Source organism: Seriola dumerili, unplaced genomic scaffold (assembly GCF_002260705.1).
Source record: "Seriola dumerili isolate Sdu_G_001 unplaced genomic scaffold, Sdu_1.0 BDQW01000110.1, whole genome shotgun sequence".
Lineage (NCBI taxonomy): Eukaryota > Metazoa > Chordata > Actinopteri > Carangiformes > Carangidae > Seriola > Seriola dumerili.
This window is the reverse complement of record NW_019174365.1, coordinates 8,742,724-8,762,397: the sequence shown is the minus strand read 5'-3', so window position 1 is coordinate 8,762,397 and position 19,674 is coordinate 8,742,724. Positions and strand designations below refer to the sequence as shown.

Sequence of the window (19,674 nt, the reverse complement as noted above, 5' to 3'; positions counted from 1 at the left end):
TCATACACACAATTGCAAGCTCTCCACTTTTTTTTCCCTCAAGGTGACTCTGCCCAACAACGAGCAACCAATGCTTTTTCTTTGAGATAAAGAGGAAGACAAAAGAGAGAGTAGAGAGGAGGGAAAGAGAGGAAGAGAGAGATTAAGGGAGACGGAGAGAGAGAGAGAGAGAGAGAGAGAGAGAGAGAGAGAGAGAGAGGAGGGAGTGCATGCGGCAAAACAGAGGACAGACTGAAGTCATTCAAGCTTTTCTTCCCCCTGAATAATCCCAGTTTTGTCCAAATTTAGTTGGAGGAGATTGTGGAACATCCAGTCCTTGACATCAGCCAGAAAGTCATGTAACAGCACCAACTTATATTGAGACTGAATCCCTCTGACATTATTCCTGTACATGCTTCTCTCTGCAGGTCTCTTTCTCTCTTTTTCACTCTATTCTCTTTTCCTATTTCTTTCACTCCTGCGCTCTGATTTTGTCTCTCCGTGTCAGTCAATAGATGTGTTTCCATCCACCTGTCTTCATGCACATTTTCAATTTGTGCATGAAAAACCTGAATTGGTACATGGAAGACTTTGTGTAGATTTGGTAGTAGATGCGCATTCAGTCGCATTTTCTTCAGATCAGATTTTCTGTTTGGGTTAAATTTGGGAAACAATTGGATGGATTCAATATTATGTATATGTCCCAGCCAGGATTGTCTGGGAGGGGATCAATTGGCCCTTCTCCCTCCACCAAAGGGGGACAATGAAACCGGGGCATCCAGTGACTGCTACAAAGTAATATTAATAGATATTAAACATTTTAGACATAACAATAACAACTTTAGACATAACATAAATTTTAAAATCAAGGTGATTTAAATTTTAATGTGATGCATTTAAAATGCAACCGTTACTATCTAATAGCATCAGCTGTTTATCAACGCTCCACTGCCATGTAGCTACAACAGATGGGGTTGGAAAATAACATGCACAGGCAGGTTGCAGGACTTTCTGTCTTTATTCTGTTATTGTCGCAGTGGTCCCCTCTGGATCAAACCCTGTGTCTGCATACTTATAAAACCTCAAAATTACAAGTTCTTAAACTGAAACATTATAAAAATCACTGTAGTTAAAAACAATTTGATGCAAAAAGAAGTTTATTTCATATTTCAAGGTGTTAGACAGAGTCCCCTGACTCCACCTCCTCATCCTCTGAAAGGAAAAACGGCAGGGCGTCACGAGGGAAAGCATACTCGGCCATGTTGGGGAGTCCGGACACCACGCAGCAGCTGAGGGCGCTGCGGAAGATCTCCATTTCACAGGCTGCAGTCCACTCATCTGTCGTAGCATCATAGTATTCAACTTTAAAGCTGGTGTTGGAGCCATTGAAGCCGCCGACAGCAAAGAGCCGGTCATCGATCACTTCGAGGCCAAAGTTGCTGCGAGGGGTCAGCATGGGGGACACTGTTTGCCAAGTGTTGGTTTGGGGGTTGTAGGCCTCAGCACTCTGCAGACGGGAGTTGCCATCAAAGCCACCAACCTGTGGGAGGAAAAGTAGAGTATTGGGTCAAGTGTTAAATGGAGACGGAGACAGTTTCTCATCACCCAGGTGTCCTTTGCCAAAACAAAAGTGATATAAGTAGATATATATAGGTCAGTAAATAGGCAAAGTAAAGTTAGCATGCTGACCAGCTTGTCACTTTCTGAGAGTGTGTCGCTGTAGTGTTCAGTCTACCCTGAAAAAGTAAGGCTGCCCATAGAGCGTATTATAACCTCTTGTACTGTAAAAGCAACGATGGCTGAAGCAAGTGACCATCACCGCTAACCACTCCTGGTCAAGAAACCACATTTGGCAGCAGAGAAAACTTAGAAAGAGCCCTTTTAAACTCAAATTGTGAACACAGTTAATATTATGTCTGCTAAACATCAGCACAATAGCATGCTAATATTTAGCAAATATAAGATCAGTGCGCACATGTTAGCATTTAGCTCCAAGCACTGCGCTGTACGGCCTTACAAAGCTGCTAGAATGGCTGGAGATTCTTGTGGAATAGATCTGCTGGTCACTGATATAGTCTTTCTGTACATTTGTTTTCTTCAAGTACATAGAACAGTGACATCACTAATCAACTAAATTAAAAGATAAAGGTCATACATACCACCAAGTCAGTCTAACCGGCCTAAAACAGCTGCTGACCAAATCCTTTCACTTAACACAGTTTGTGTGATACGTGATTGCATGTGGTTTTCATTCATGTACTTACTGCGTAGACATGGTCTGCATATGCAATAATTCCAATTCCACTGCGCCTGCTGTTCATGGGGGTGATCAATGTCCACTGGTTGGTTTCTGGATTATAATATTCAGCTGTGTGGAGGCATTCATTCCCATTGAAACCACCACAAATGTAAACCTGAAGAGAAAAGGAGGACAATAAGTTAGGTAGCACATTTCTTGGTGTCAACTGGTTACTGTGTTCCCTGTATCAACACAAATGATCCGAAATATTTCTACACCATTAGAAGATAACTAATGACCAACCTTGTTATGGAGTGTTGTGCAGCTGGCGTCGCTCCTCTGCTCGTTCATGGCTGCAATAAGACTCCACTGGTTGCTTTCAGGCCTGTAGCGCTCTGCAGTGCTGAGTCGATTATGTCCATCATAGCCTCCCAAGGCATAGATGCACCCGTTGAGCACTGTTACGCTCACGTAGCAGCGGCGGGAGTACATGGGTGCCACCTCATGCCAGGTGTGTGTGCTCAGGTCAAACCTGCGCACGCTGTTGAAATGCTCCACCCTGTCAAAGCCACCGACACAGTAGACATACCCACTGAGGAAAGCAGTGCCATGATAGGCACGGGGACGCTCCAGATTGTTTGTCACGTTGATCCAGCGGTCAGCGTTGATATCGTACGCCTCAATGCCATTAGTTGGATCGCCGCCGCTCCAGCCACCAATGGCCAACAGGATGGCATTAGGCAGACGAGGACGGGCAATAGGGCCACAGAGACCAGATACCGTGGGCCTGTTTGTGATGATGTGATACAAGGTTTGGATGGCATTGTGGGTTACTTGCAGGCACTCAGTGCTGTTCCTCACGAGTTCATTGGACAACACATGGATCCTGATGTACTCTGCACTTGTCAGGGCCAGCCGAACCTACACAGGCACAAGAGGACAGAATCTACCTGACTGAAACTCAACTCAACTACTGATGTTCAGCATGTTGACATGATATTTTTTAACCATTTATTGTGCCTACTAAAGTCTGCCAAAGCTCTAATTTTATCTTTATGGTACAAGTCTGGTGTTTTTTTTCAGTATTTCTGTTATTGTAAAACAACTCCCATGAAAAGACCAAAAACAACAATGTGATAGTCCATCTTTCAAACCTTTGTCCCACTGATACTTTGATTGAACAGAAACTAGATGATTTCCTAAAACAAATGGGCACTGTAGTTTTTAGCAAATGTTACTCAAACAGGACTAAATGGCAATGGGGGCTATTTTCGAAGGCAACAGTGCATAATGTTTTTTTTTTACTTGGTCCTTCCCAAATGAACCAAGATACAGGTGTTGAAGCAATATGCCAAAGCAGTCAGGATTTCACCAAGATGTAAATATTGACTAAATGTAGCGACAGAAAGTTATTGTACCGTAGAAAAAAGCACAGCGATGTGTCCTTCTCGTTCTTCAGGTATGTGGGCGATCCAGCGAATGATGGCTTCATACACAGTACTCTCCTTTCTCACATTGAGATCATCTCTACCAAGGATTCCAGTGAGATCGTGCACAGAGAGCTGCAGGAACTCTTCACAGGGAACAACCTCCTCAAAGTGTTCAGTGATGTAGCTGTAGGCCTTGTGCTGCAGCCCAGGACTGATGCAGATAAATGTAAACTGCCAGATGCCGATGCAGTTTTCTGGGCAGAGCTGCTCACTGATGAAGTCGGAGCAGGTTTGCACGACGTCCATTACATTGAGCAGGTCGGCTGCTAGCATCAGGCCCTGTGCGTTGTCCTCCGTCACACAAACAGAGCTGGTGTATGCGAAGTCAATGATGAGCTTCATCATTTCAGATGAGAGACCGGGTATGTAAAAGACCTTGCTGTCCGTGGTCGACCAGCGAGTGAAGAGAGCTCTGAGGGTCAGAATGGAGGCACAGCAGAAGAGTGAAAATAAATATTCAACATTTTCACACTGATGACAACAAAATAAATTCCTTTCAGCGACACAAGTTACAAAATGAAAAGGAAAATTCTAGCAGAAAACAGCAGTGAAAATGACTGTGATAGAGCATTTCCCAGTGTACACAGAGCTTTAAAGCTAATGAACCCTGCCCACTGCAGGCTCCTAGGGCACAAATATTGTAATAGTCTGGGTACATTTATGGTGTTCAATCAATTGAATAATGGATTTTCTCCTTTATATGTAAAATATAGCATTGTTTTTCTGCCTGTATGTTAGTAGTCTAGAGTTGATCTCTCTGGAAACGTTTCACCACCATTCACAATTTAGTTCAGGTTTTTTCAGCTCCTCCGGTTCCTTTGTGTATTCAATTGTTCGACAATAGTGTAAATGAACAAATCAGCTATTTTAAGTGTGCATAATAACTTTTTTAGCAGATTTCTGAGCACCACATACTACAACTACATACAACAATCTGCTTAATATTACTGTAGTATGGGACTGATACACCCATATACAGTGAAAATTCATTTCCATGTGACTAATTTTTAAAAAGCAATATTAAGAAACTTCACAAATCTAACTTCAATTTGAAAAACAATCTTCACTCAGACTACAACACCCCCAAATGTCACATTGTAGAAGTTGTACCCACCTAAATGGCAGTTCATCTAAATCAATATCTGCAACTACTGACTGTGTAGAGACAGACAGGGAACCTTCACCTTTGGTAAACATTTGAAACAGTCCTTTGTGAATTATTACATTTTTTTTGTCTATCAGGTATTTCATATCTTCTCTTGAGACAAACCTGATTTATCAGAAATGCTCTGCAAATCAATATAACCCTGTAGAGATTGAGTTGTTTCTCAGACTCAGATCATTAACAGAAACAAAACAAACTGTTTTTCTGCTTATTTAAGGGATATACATTCATCTTTTTCCCTCCTAGATCAGATAATCAACTCACCGGAAGTAAGTGCTGCAGTTACATAGGATGATCTTGTGGATTGGAAATTCGACATCCTCAACTCTGATGACTGCATCACAAAATGTTCTCTGCAGACGGAGCTCATTATACACTGAGCTTGACTGTGAAGACACACCTTGGTTACTCATCTTGATTTTTTTTTTTAAACCTGAGAACCTTTTCTCAGTTTTGTGGTTGTTGGTTTGGAGTCTTACCACGTTTGTTCAGTGAACAGGGAATTGTGAACACTAACACGTCACTGTGGGATTCTAGAACTGAATCTTATTACATCATAATGACAAATGGACTGACATCAGGCACTATTTGAACCTATTATAATTATATTCTTATTATAATTTTGTCTTTGTGTAATGTACATCAGTCTAACAGTAGGTAAATAATATAAACTGAAGAATTCCACATACAGTTATATGCAAAGGTTTGGGCATGTTACGTATTTTGTTGATTTTTGAATGACAAATACAACTCCCACAGCAAACAGATATTAAAAAGGAGCCTTTCTATAAACATTACTGTACTATTACTTTTTACTTCATCAAGTCATTTTAACAACTCTACTCCTATTTCAAAAAGTCACATAAAAAAATCATTATAAATATGTTGATTTTTATTTATTTATTGGAAGCATTCATTCAGTTCTGTTCTTAAACACACCTCAAGAAGTGTAATAAATAATATGAACCTTATGAATATTATGAGTTTGTCTGACGCTATATGGGTGGTTTTCTCTCCATCTAGCTTCTTATATAATATATAATAATTGTGAAAGTCATATGGGGTCATGTAAAATTCAGATATTGTAGCCCCAATATCATCATATAAATAGGGATATTGGAGTCAAATCACTGCCTATCAGGTTGTTTACTAGTCAATTGGGTGTTTACTAAATCACAAATTTAATTTTCAGCAAGAACAGAACCTTGAATAAATTGATATCCACCCAACTCATCTGTAAGATAATTTATTACCTGAAACGTTAGGAATTAAGCACATTGTCCATTAGCATTAAACACAAACTAAAGTTTAGAACATTGTTAACATTAAGATATGAAATACCAACCTTCATCCATTTACATAAATAAACAACTCACACACAAATACACAAACACATACACATAGATTCTCCTAAACATATGCACATGCAAAGTGACAAAATGTGACCACACATGTATATGCATCCATGCAGGAAGGCATTCATGTACACACTGACACACACAGTCAAACACACATTTATTGCCCAAAAATCCACACTCAGTCTGTGTTATTAAACCACTGCCTCCCTCAAGGGCAAACACAGCAGGTAGCCTGAGATCTAATTAGCTAGTTAGCCTTTGGTTGACTGAGTAAAGACTCCATCCAAAAGAAATCTGAGCTCAGTTCATGACATTTTACTCTGATAAAGAGGAAATGTGTGCAGCAGTGAACAGTAGGAGAGAGCACTGTGTTGATGAATGGCTCATAAATACAGCAGCTTCTGATTAAACAGTATCTGAGGAGGTGTTCACAACAAAAGAGGCAGCGGAAAAGAATGACTGTAATCAAACAGATTTCATCAAACTACTTGAACTTATTTACTGAGGTCATTGTGCTTTTTTTCAAATCACTGGCCCGCTAATCTGTCTCGAAGGCAAAACAGCTCAGGAGTGATATGTCAAAACATTCAGACACATGGCGTGAGCAGAATATTTAAAGGGGAAATAAGTTTTTCTCTGCCCCAAAACCAAAAACCGTGACTATAAAAAACTATGCGGTGCATATAGAGTCGGTCATCAGTTCCAATAACGGAAAGATGCTTCAACATGTGCTGAGATTCATGACTTTCAAAAACTCAATTTACAAATTTGGAATTATAATATTCTCAGTGTACTGAAGCCACTTGAATTTTTAATCACTGAAAGATGGATGATAGAGCAACTAGTGTATGTCTGGCTCATTTCAAACTATTGACCACTATATTAATGCTATACAAAGATGCTATGGACACTCTAAGCATTTTATCTTATAAACACCAGCATGTTAGCATTGGCACCTTGTGTATGTTGCCATTCTAGCATGAGAATTTAGCTTAAAGCATAGCTGTGCCAAAATACACCCTAACAGACCCACAAGCAGAGCTTTATTTTTATTCACTTTAAGATATTTAAGTCTGGACCAAATATTTTAGTTGATTTATCAACTGATAAATTGATAGTGCCATCATTAGAGCCATGCCGCTAACAGGGCCAGAAATACAGATTCAGGCAATGGCTATGATTGAGCAAAGTTTAATACCACATCTTTGGAGAGAGAAGAGTCACTATAGTCTTGGAAAAAGAGATGGCATGATTGTATGTGTGGTTGTGGGTGAGGGGTCAGAAGAGTGCTGAGAAAGATAGCATTAAGAAAAGTAACATGAAATGAAAACTGGAGGACAGACAGACAAACAGTTGATTGAAAAAAATCTAAATATAATAGTAACCAGTTCAACGAGTTGAGGAGCTGTTGTTGGCTGGGCCGCCAACGGGAAAACCGGAGCAGATTTTGGCCAGACAGCATACTGGAAGTGAGGGGCAGATTTGTTCAGGCTGCAAACTGGGAAGCAGGATAAGGTGTCGGCTAGACTGCTGACCGAGGATCAAGCGCAGGAGTTGGCCAGGCCACTAATGGAAGGCCTGAAGCTGGTGTTGACCAGACCACCGACTGGAAATGAGGACCTGATGATGGCAGGACTGCTGATGCATGAGGAATCAAGATCAGGACTAGGTGGACTGGGAATTGCTGACTGAAGGCTAGCAGTTCCAAAAACTAGTTGAGTGGGAGGTTGACGTTATTATACACTACTATACTATGACTTTTTTTGATGTTTTTATTATATTACTATACTATTATGTTTTATGCCTTACTATACTATTACGTTTTATGCCTTACTATACTATGACTTTTTTTGCCTAAATATACTATGACGTTTTTATGCCTTACTATAGTATGATGTTTTTTGGCGTTTTCATGCCTTAATATACTATGACGTTTTATGCCTTACTATACTATGATTTTTATGCCTTATTTTAGTATGACATTTTTTGACGTTTTAATGCCTTACTAAAGTATGATTTGGTGTTTTTTAACATTTTCATGCCTTACTATACTATGACGTTTTTTGACGTTTTTATGCCTTACTATACTATTACGTTTTATGCCTTACTATACTATGACGTTTTTTGACGTTTTTATGCCTTACTATACTATGACGTTTTTATGCCTTACTATACTATAATATTTTATGCCTTACTATACTGTGACGTTTTATGACGTTTTTATGCCTTATTATGCTATAACGTTTTATGCCTTACTATACTATGACATTTTTATGCCTTACTATACTATAACGTTTTATGCCTTACTATAGTATGACGTTTTTATGCCTTCCTATACTATAACGTTTTTTGACGTTTTTATGCCTTACTGTACTTTGATTTTTTATGCCTTATTGTAGTAAGACATTTTTTGACATTTTAATGCCTTAATATAGTATGACGTTTTTTAACATTTTTATGCATTATTATACTGTGACGTTTTTATGCCTTATTATACTATAACGTTTTATGCCTTACTATAGTATGACGTTTTTATGCCTTACTATACTATGATGTTTTTATGCCTTATTATACTATAACGTTTTATGCCTTACTATATTATGACGTTTTTATGCCTTCCTATACTATAATGTTTTTTGACGTTTTTATGCCTTACTGTACTTTGATTTTTTTATGCCTTATTATAGTATTACATTTTTTGACATTTTAATGCCTTAATATAGTATGACGTTTTTTAACGTTTTTATGCCTTATTATACTATAACGTTTTATGCCTTACTATAGTATGACGTTTTTATGCCTTACTATACTATGACGTTTTTTGACGTTTTTATGCCTTACTATACTATAACATTTTATGCCTTACTATACTATGACGTTTTAAGACGTTTTTATGCCTTATTATGCTATAACATTTTATGCCTTACTATACTATGACGTTTTTATGCCTTACTATACTATAACGTTTTATGCCTTACTATAGTATGACATTTTTATGCCTTACAATACTATGACGTTTGTTGACGTTTTTATGCCTTGCTATACTATGACGTTTTTTGACGTTTTTATGCCTGACTATAATATGACATTTGTTGACCTTTTATGCCTTACTATACTGTGACATTTTTTAACGTTCTTATGCCTTACTATACAATAGGTTTTTATGCCTTACTATACTATAACGTTTTATGCCTGATTATACTATGCCGTTTTTTGACGTTTTTATACCTTACTATACTATGTCATTTTTATGCCTTACTATATTATGTCATTTTTATGCCTTACTATATTATGTCATTTTTATGCCTTACTATATTATGTCATTTTTATGCCTTACTATATTATGTCATTTTTATGCCTTACTATATTATGTCATTTTTATGCCTTACTATATTATGTCATTTTTATGCCTTACTATATTATGTCATTTTTATGCCTTACTATATTATGTCATTTTTATGCCTTACTATATTATGTCATTTTTATGCCTTACTATATTATGTCATTTTTATGCCTTACTATATTATGTCATTTTTATGCCTTACTATATTATGTCATTTTTATGCCTTACTATATTATGTCATTTTTATGCCTTACTATATTATGTCATTTTTATGCCTTACTATATTATGTCATTTTTATGCCTTACTATATTATGTCATTTTTATGCCTTACTATATTATGTCATTTTTATGCCTTACTATATTATGTCATTTTTATGCCTTACTATATTATGTCATTTTTATGCCTTACTATATTATGTCATTTTTATGCCTTACTATATTATGTCATTTTTATGCCTTACTATATTATGTCATTTTTATGCCTTACTATATTATGTCATTTTTATGCCTTACTATATTATGTCATTTTTATGCCTTACTATATTATGTCATTTTTATGCCTTACTATATTATGTCATTTTTATGCCTTACTATATTATGTCATTTTTATGCCTTACTATATTATGTCATTTTTATGCCTTACTATATTATGTCATTTTTATGCCTTACTATATTATGTCATTTTTATGCCTTACTATATTATGTCATTTTTATGCCTTACTATATTATGTCATTTTTATGCCTTACTATATTATGTCATTTTTATGCCTTACTATATTATGTCATTTTTATGCCTTACTATATTATGTCATTTTTATGCCTTACTATATTATGTCATTTTTATGCCTTACTATATTATGTCATTTTTATGCCTTACTATATTATGTCATTTTTATGCCTTACTATATTATGTCATTTTTATGCCTTACTATATTATGTCATTTTTATGCCTTACTATATTATGTCATTTTTATGCCTTACTATATTATGTCATTTTTATGCCTTACTATATTATGTCATTTTTATGCCTTACTATATTATGTCATTTTTATGCCTTACTATATTATGTCATTTTTATGCCTTACTATATTATGTCATTTTTATGCCTTACTATATTATGTCATTTTTATGCCTTACTATATTATGTCATTTTTATGCCTTACTATATTATGTCATTTTTATGCCTTACTATATTATGTCATTTTTATGCCTTACTATATTATGTCATTTTTATGCCTTACTATATTATGTCATTTTTATGCCTTACTATATTATGTCATTTTTATGCCTTACTATATTATGTCATTTTTATGCCTTACTATACTATGACGTTTTTTGACGTTTTTATGCCTTATTATACTATGACGTTTTTAATCCTTATTATACTATAACGTTTTATGTCTTACTATTGTATGAAGTTTTTATGCCTTACTATACTATGACGTTTATTGACGTTTTTATACCTTACTATACTGTAACATTTTTATGCCTTACTATATTATGTCATTTTTATGCCTTACTATACTATGACGTTTTTTGACGTTTTTATACCTTACTATACTATAACGTTTTTATGCCTTACTATACTATGACGTTTTTTGACGTTTTTATGCCTTACTATACTATGACATTTTTATGCCTTACTATACTATGACGTTTTTGACATTTTTATGCCTGACTATAATATGACATTTGTTGACCTTTTATGCCTTACTATACTGTGATATTTTTTGAAGTTTTTATGCCTTACTATACTGTGATATTTTTTGAAGTTTTTTTGCCTTACTATACTATAACGTTTTATGCCTTACTATACTATGACATTTTTTGATGTTTTTATGCCTTACTATACTATGACATTTTTATGCCTTACTATACTATAACATTTTATGCCTTACTATACTATGACGTTTTTTGACGTTTTTTTGCCTTACTATACTATGACGTTTTTATGCCTTACTATACTATAACATTTTATGCCTTACTATACTATGACGTTTTTTGACGTTTTTATGCCTTCCTATACTATAATGTTTTTAGACGTTTTTATGCCTTACTGTACTTTGATTTTTTCGCCTTATTATAGTATTACATTTTTTGACATTTTAATGCCTTAATATAGTATGACGTTTTTTGACGTTTTTATGCCTTATTATACTATGACGTTTTTATGCCTTATTATACTATAACGTTTTATGCCTTTGTTGTTTCTTCTCTTGCAATGATGTGATGATGATGAAGGAATCTCTGCTGACACCGGCTCAGTTGTATATAAAAAGGTTTATTACAAAAAGGCACAGCATCGTTGAACAAGCATCAAAAACAGCCTATGAGAGGACCCAAACCCAAAAAGGATCTTCTCTCATTTGTCCCAAACCCATACAATTTATAGGCTGAATATTCTCTTAATACATCATAGCTAAATCCTAATAGCCTATAGAAGAGCAGAACCAACATTTATGTCCATACATGGTCATTCTCTGAGTGCAGTTAGAGGATAACATAAAACTTGTCGAGTTATACAAATGTCAACATTGAACAATGTAGGGGAGAGAGGAACAGAAGAGGTACTCCCCCTCTTCTTGCACCTGGCCTTCACTCCTAGAGCATCCTCCATAACATTTCCGTCCTGTACTCATATCTCAGCCAAGATACCACACCTTACTATGCTATGACGTTTTATGACGTTTTTATGTTTTATTATACTATAACGTTTTATGCCTTACTATACTATGACGTTTTTTGACGTTTTTATGCCTGACTATAGTATGACATTTGTTGACCTTTTATGCCTTACTATACTGTGACATTTTTTAACGTTTTTATGCCTTACTATACTATGACGTTTTTATGCCTTACTATACTATAATATTTTATGCCTTACTATACTATGACGTTTTTTGACCTTTTTATGCCTTACTATACTATGACGTTTTATGCCTTACTATAGTATGGCGTTTTTATGCCTTACTATACTACAACGTTTTTTGATGTTTTTATGCCTTACTATACTATGATTTTTTATGCCTTATTATACTATGACATTTTTTGACATTTTAATGCCTTAATATAGTATGACATTTTTTGACGTTTTTATGCCTTATTATACTGACTTTTTATGCCTTACTATCCTATAATGTTTTATGCCTTACTATACTATAACGTTTTTTGACGTTTTTATGCCTTACTATACTATAACGTTTTATGCCTTACTATAGTATGACGTTTTTATGCCTTACTATACTATAACGTTTTTTGACCTTTTTTATGCCTTATTATACTATGATTTTTTATGCCTTATAACAGTATGACATTTTTTGACATTTTAATGCCTAAATATAGTATGAAGTTTTTTGACGTTTTTATGCCTTATTATACTATGACGTTTTTATGCCTTACTATACTATAACGATTTATTTCTTACTATAGTATGACATTTTTTGACGTTTAAATGCCTTACTATACTATGATGTTATTTGATGTTTTTATGCCTCACTATACTATGACGTTTTTTGACATTTAAATGCCTTACTATACTATGACTTTTTTTTACGTTTTTATGTCTTATTATACTATGACGTTTTTATGCCTTATTATACTATAACGTTTTATTCCTTACTATAGTATGACGTTTTTATGCCTTACTATACTCTGACGTTTTTTGACGTTTTTATGCCTTACTATACTATGACGTTTTATGACATTTTTTGATATTTAAATGCCTTAATATAGTATGACGTTTTTGACGTTTTCATGCCTTATTATACTATGACGTTTTTATGCCTTACTATACTCTGACGTTTTTTGACATTTTTATGCCTTACTATACTATAATGATATATTCCTAACTATATTATGACATTTTTTGACGTTTAAAATACTTACTATACTATGACGTTTTTTGACGTTTTCATGCCTTACTATACATGACGTTTTTTGACGTTTTTATGCCTTACAATACTAAGACGTTTTTATGCCTTACTATACTATAACATTTTATGCCTTACTATACTATGACTTTTTTTGACGTTTTTATGCCTTACTATACTATAACGATTTATTCCTTACTATAGTATGACATTTTTTGACGTTTAAATGCCTTACTATACTATGATGTTGTTTGATGTTTTTATGCCTTACTATACTATAACGATTTATTCCTTACTATAGTATGACATTTTTTGACGTTTAAATGCCTTACTATACTATGATGTTGTTTGATGTTTTTATGCCTTACTATACTATGACGTTTTTTGATGTTTTTATGCCTTACTATACTATAACGATTTATTCCTTACTATAGTATGACATTTTTTGACGTTTAAATGCCTTACTATACTATGATGTTGTTTGATGTTTTTATGCCTTACTATACTATGACGTTTTTTGACGTTTTTATGCCTTACTATACTATAACATTTTATGCCTGAGTATACTATGACGTTTTTATGCCTTACTATACTATAACATTTTATGCCTTACTATAATATGATCTGACGTTTTTTAACATTTTAATGCCTTAATATAGCATGACATTTGTTGACGTTTTACGCCTTATTATACTATGATTTTTTATGCCTTACTATACTATGACGTTTTTTTGAAGTTTTTATGCCTTACTATACTATAATGTTTTATGCCTTACAATACTATCATGTTTTATGCCTTACTACAGTATGACGTTTTATGCCTTACTATAAAATGAATATTTATTCCTTATTATAGTATGACGTTCTTTTGACATTTTTATGCCTTACTATACTATGACATTTTTATGCCTTACTATACTATGACATTTTTATGCTTTACTATAGTATGATATTTTTTGACGTTTTTATGCCTTAATATACCTAAACATTTTTTGACATTTTAATGTCTTACTATACTATGACGTTTTATACCTTACTATACTTTGACTTTTTTTGACGTTTTTATGCTTCAATATACTATGACGTTTTCATGCCCCCCCGCGAACCTACTAGAGGATAAGCGGTAGAAAATGGATGGATGGATGGATTTTTTGACATTTTAATGCCTTAATATAGCATGACGTTTTTTGACGTTTTTATGCCTTATTATACTATGACGTTTTTATGCCTTACTATACTATGACGTTTTTATGCCTTATTATACTATGACGTTTTTATGCCTTACTATACTGTAACGTTTTTATGCCTTATTATACTATAACATTTTTTGACGTTTTTATGCTTCACTATACTATGACATTTTTTGCCTTACTATACTTTAACGTTTTATGCCTTACTATACTCTGACGTTTTTTGACGTTTTCATGCCATACTATACTATGACATTTTTATGCCTTACTATACTATGACGTTTTTTGACGTTTTTATGCCTGACTATAGTATGACATTTGTTGACCTTTTATACCTTACTATACTGTGACATTTTTTAACGTTTTTATGCCTTACTATACTATGACGTTTTTATGCCTTACTATACTATAACGTTTTATGCCTTACTATAGTATGACGTTTTTATGCCTTACTATACTATAACGTTTTTTGACCTTTTTTATGCCTTATTATACTATGATTTTTTATGCCTTATAATAGTATGACATTTTTTGACATTTTAATGCCTAAATATAGTATGAAGTTTTTTGACGTTTTTATGCCTTATTATACTATGACGTTTTTATGCCTTACTATACTATGACGTTTTTTGACGTTTTTATGCCTTACTATACTATGACGTTTTTATACCTTATTATACTATAACGTTTTATGCCTTACTATACTATGACGTTTTTATGCCTTTCTATACTATGACGTTTTATGACTTTTTTATGCCTTACTATACTATAACGTTTTTTGACGTTTTTATGCCTTACTATACTATGACATTTTTATGCTTTACTATAGTATGAAATTTTTTGACATTTTAATGCCTTACTATAGTATGAGTTTTTTGATGTTTTAATGTCTTACTACAATATGACGTTTTTATGCCTTACTATACTATGATATTTTTATGCCTTACTATAGTATGATATTTTTTGACGTTTTTATGCCTTAATATACCTAAACATTTTTTGACATTTTAATGTCTTACTATACTATGACGTTTTATACCTTACTATACTTTGACATTTTTTGACGTTGTTATGCTTTAATATACTATGACGTTTTATGCCTTACTATACTATGACGTTTTATGCTTTAATATACTATGACGTTTTATGCCTCACTATAGTATGACGTTTTATGCTTTTTTCTATGAGTTCTTTTATTCCTTATTATACAGTTATTTTCTATCACTTACTACCCTATGACTTCTTTTATTTCTGACTATATTATGACTTTTATGACTTACTATACTATCACTTCTTTTATGCCTTACTATACTATATGACATATATATGAAATATATGTCCCTATATCAAGAGTGATGTTAGCATATATGTTACCTATATGAGGATATATAATGTTAACATTTATCTTCATATATCCAGAGACTGTATATACGTTTATACCATATATGAAATCCTCATATTGAAATAAACTTTATTAATACAACATGTTCATTAAAATTGTACATGTACATGTTTGTATATGATTTTCTTAATAATTTCTCATTAAATTTAAAATACATGTCTATCTTTTATATTTACATATACAATACGAGCATATACTGACAGGCGTTGGGATGGATATATATTCATGTAACATTTCTATAATTTAAACAGACATACAACATACTGTATGTACATATAATACATTTGCATATTGTCATAGAAGAAGACTGAACAGGTAATTCCAGCAAGAACAAAACAGGTCAAGTGACAAAACTGACGGTAAGACAGAGACATAAATAGACAAAGGTAATTGGGAACTGGTGACACATCATAGCAGGGCTGACAATGACATGTGCGGGAAATAAAAAATGAAAGTAAAACAACCAACAGACATATAAGGAAGTAACTGGAACATTTAATCAATGAAATATCACTTTTGATCCTCAGATCTGATTATTTTCATCATAGTTTTGTGTATGTTTTTTCCAGCTTGTAGGTCATATCTTTTTCTGGATGCCACACACCACCAGTAGCTTCTGTCCTTTTTCCAAACAGCTAATGTCAGATTTGAGAAGCTCACACAGCTCAGATTGTCAGACTCTACAGTTAATATGTTCCTAATTTTTTTGGCATATGCACAAAGGAGGGAGGGAAACTTCCCGAAAAGCTTCACAAACCTGCTCTTCCAGTGAACTGATGTTACAGTAATGTCTTATGTATGCATGTGTATTAGCAAAGGTTGTGTTTGATTAGGGTCCTATACAATGCAGCATAATATAACCATTTAGCACTAAACATGAAAACATTACATTTCAAACTGTGAAATAGAGTATTAAATAAAACACACAAAATACAATATTATAATATTAAAACAGAGAATTATATTCTGTCAGTTGGTATAGGCCTCCGTTGCAGAGAGAAAAAAAGGAAAATAGATAAATCAATAGACATTCTTTGGCTCCTGATTAACTTCATTTCGTGCCACAAGTCTGTAATTATCTTAATGTCGAAACCTGAAAGACATTAAAGCCTCATCTTCACAGCTACAACAGGAGGTGGAGCGACAGAGGGAATATGTAAGGGCTTAAACAGAATATTTCCCTGCAATAATTTTTGTCAACAGCACAGTGACGATCAAGATGAGTCTCTCTATGTGAACAAAAATTAAACTGGGTTCATCAGGACATTCTCAAGAACACAGCACAGTCTCTGCTAAACACTGGTGAGTACAGCTGGTGATATTTACAATATATCAGTAATACTTGTATGTGGTTTTTGTTGTCTCTATGTTTGATGATTCTATGTTTTCTATTTTCTATGTTGTGTGTCTTAATGTTGCATTTTGTGAAGGTCTAGTCATGAATAAATTTTCATGATAGACAATAAGACTGATTTTGTTTGTATTTGCTCTATTAAGGTATTATTATACAATTTCACTTTTGCTTTTTGACACTCTTGTTCTCAGTGTGTACACATGGCTGCTGCAAGTTGTGTGTTGACTGAAGATCAGTTTCTGTGCCCCATCTGTCTGGATGTGTTCACTGACCCAGTCACTACAACATGTGGACACAACTTTTGCAAAAGCTGCATCACTCAGCACTGGGAAAACAATGGCCATTACAAGTGTCCTATGTGTAAAAAAAAATTCCACAAAAGACCTGAGCTGCAAGTCAATACGTTCATCTCTGAGATGACTGCTCAGTTCAGACTATCGGCTAAAAAGAAAGACAGAAGCAGCTCAGAGCAACAGTGTGACAAAACACAAGTTCCCTGTGACATCTGTGCTGGAACCAAACTCAAAGCCCTAAAGTCCTGCCTGGTTTGTCTGGCTTCCTACTGTGAGAGGCACCTGGAGCCTCATCTGACAGCATCAGCCCTAAGAAAACATCAGCTGGTGAACCCTGTTAAGAACCTGGAGGGCAGGATGTGCAAGAAACACAATAAACCTCTGGAGCTATTCTGCAAGAATGATCAGATGTGTATATGCATGCTCTGCACAGTTTTGGAACATAAGATGCACACTGTTATTCGTCTGAATGAAGAAAGTGAAGGAAAGAAGGCTGAGCTGGGGAAGACAAAGGCTGAAATTCAGAAGATGATCCAGAAGAGGCAGCTGAAGATTCAGGATATCAAACATTCAGTGGAGCTTAGTGATGAAGATGCAGACAGAGAGGTAGCAGCTGGTGTTCAGATCTACAACATTTTCAGGTATGTTCTGGACATAGGGCTGAAGGAGATCAATGAGACGATAGAAGTGAAAAAGAGAATGACACGGGAACAGGCCAAAGGTTTCATCACAGAGCTAGAACAGGAAATCTCTCAGCTGATGAGGAGCAGAGCTGAGCTGGAGCAGCTCTCACACTCTGAAGATGACCTTGACTTCCTCCAAACCTTTCCATTCCTGAATGTTTTCTTACCCACCAAAGACTGGACAAAGGTCAGCATACCTCCACCAATATATGAAGGGACTGTGAAGAAAGCTATGGACATTAATTATGAATGGCTGGGGAAGACTGAGGCCCTCAGTAAAGAGAGACGAAAGTTGTCTGAGGCTGAGCTGAGGAAGGTCCAGCAGTATGCTGTGAATGTGACACTCAATCCTAATACAGCACATCGTGCCCTTGTCCTGTCTAATGATGAAAAACAGGTAAGGTGTACAGATGAATGGAGAAATCTCCCAGACAATCCAGAGAGATTTTCTATTAGGGGTAATGTCCTAGGAAGGTATGGTTACTCTTCAGGGAGATTTTACTATCAGGTTCACGTTGAAGGGAAGAATCAGTGGGGTTTAGGAGTGGCCAGGCAGTCAGTGAACAGGAAGACAGACATACCAATGAGTCCGAAGAATGGTTACTGGCAGTTATGCCTGAAGGATAATGAGTACAAGGTTTCCGGTGACCCTCCAGTTCCTCTCTCTCTTAAGTCAAAGCCCAAGAATGTGGGGGTGTTTGTGGATTATGAGGAGGGACTAGTTTCCTTTTATGACACTGATACTATTGCTCTTATCTACTCCTTTACTGGCTGCTTCTTCACGGAGAAACTGTACCCATGCTTAAATCCCTGCTTTTATGATGGTGGTAAAAACTCTGCTCCCCTGATCATTACTCCTGTTACTCGCACCTGAGTAGTAAGCATTTGTTTTTCCACAAAAAGGCTCAGTGTGATTTAAGGTAACAAATGTGAAAATTCTGTGGACCTCCTTGATAAGCCCTTGAGACCAAGGTAGCAGATTTCTGCACAAAGGCTGGTGTTGTCTATTCTCAGACAGTGTTGACTTGCAATTTTCAATTACAGAAAACACAAATGGCTGGGCTTTGGCTTTTTTAAATTAATTAAATATGCCAAATAGACATTACACATCATCAATAATTCTTGTATAGAATTCAAATACCTATCTTGTGCAACATTATGACAGTAACATATTTATTATTACAATGTTTTGAGCTATTTGAGGTTATTATTTTTGGGTGTTTTTTAGTATTATTATAATGTTTTGACCTGATTATTGTTTTCTCTGTGGAGAATTATTTGGTTTAAATGTGAAAAATGGTGATTGAC

At 34.8% G+C, this 19,674-nt stretch overlaps 2 protein-coding genes across 2 annotated transcripts; one reads left to right on the top strand and one right to left on the bottom strand.

Annotated features, from left to right (window-relative positions):
* Positions 1-1,156: 1,156 nt before the first annotated feature.
* Positions 1,157-5,286, bottom strand: LOC111223120 (kelch-like protein 10). The gene is made up of 5 exons (XM_022747148.1): positions 5,138-5,286; positions 3,637-4,120; positions 2,522-3,139; positions 2,244-2,393; positions 1,157-1,519 (listed from the first exon to the last, which is right to left on the bottom strand). Exons 1-5 carry the CDS (start codon positions 5,284-5,286, stop codon positions 1,157-1,159), a joined length of 1,764 nt encoding a protein of 587 aa, XP_022602869.1.
* Positions 5,287-17,526: 12,240 nt separating this feature from the next.
* On the top strand, positions 17,527-19,240 carry LOC111223444 (E3 ubiquitin-protein ligase TRIM21-like). The gene has a single exon (XM_022747597.1). The coding sequence runs from the start codon at positions 17,591-17,593 to the stop codon at positions 19,238-19,240; it is 1,650 nt and encodes a 549-aa protein (XP_022603318.1). The 5' UTR covers positions 17,527-17,590.
* Positions 19,241-19,674: the final 434 nt, after the last annotated feature.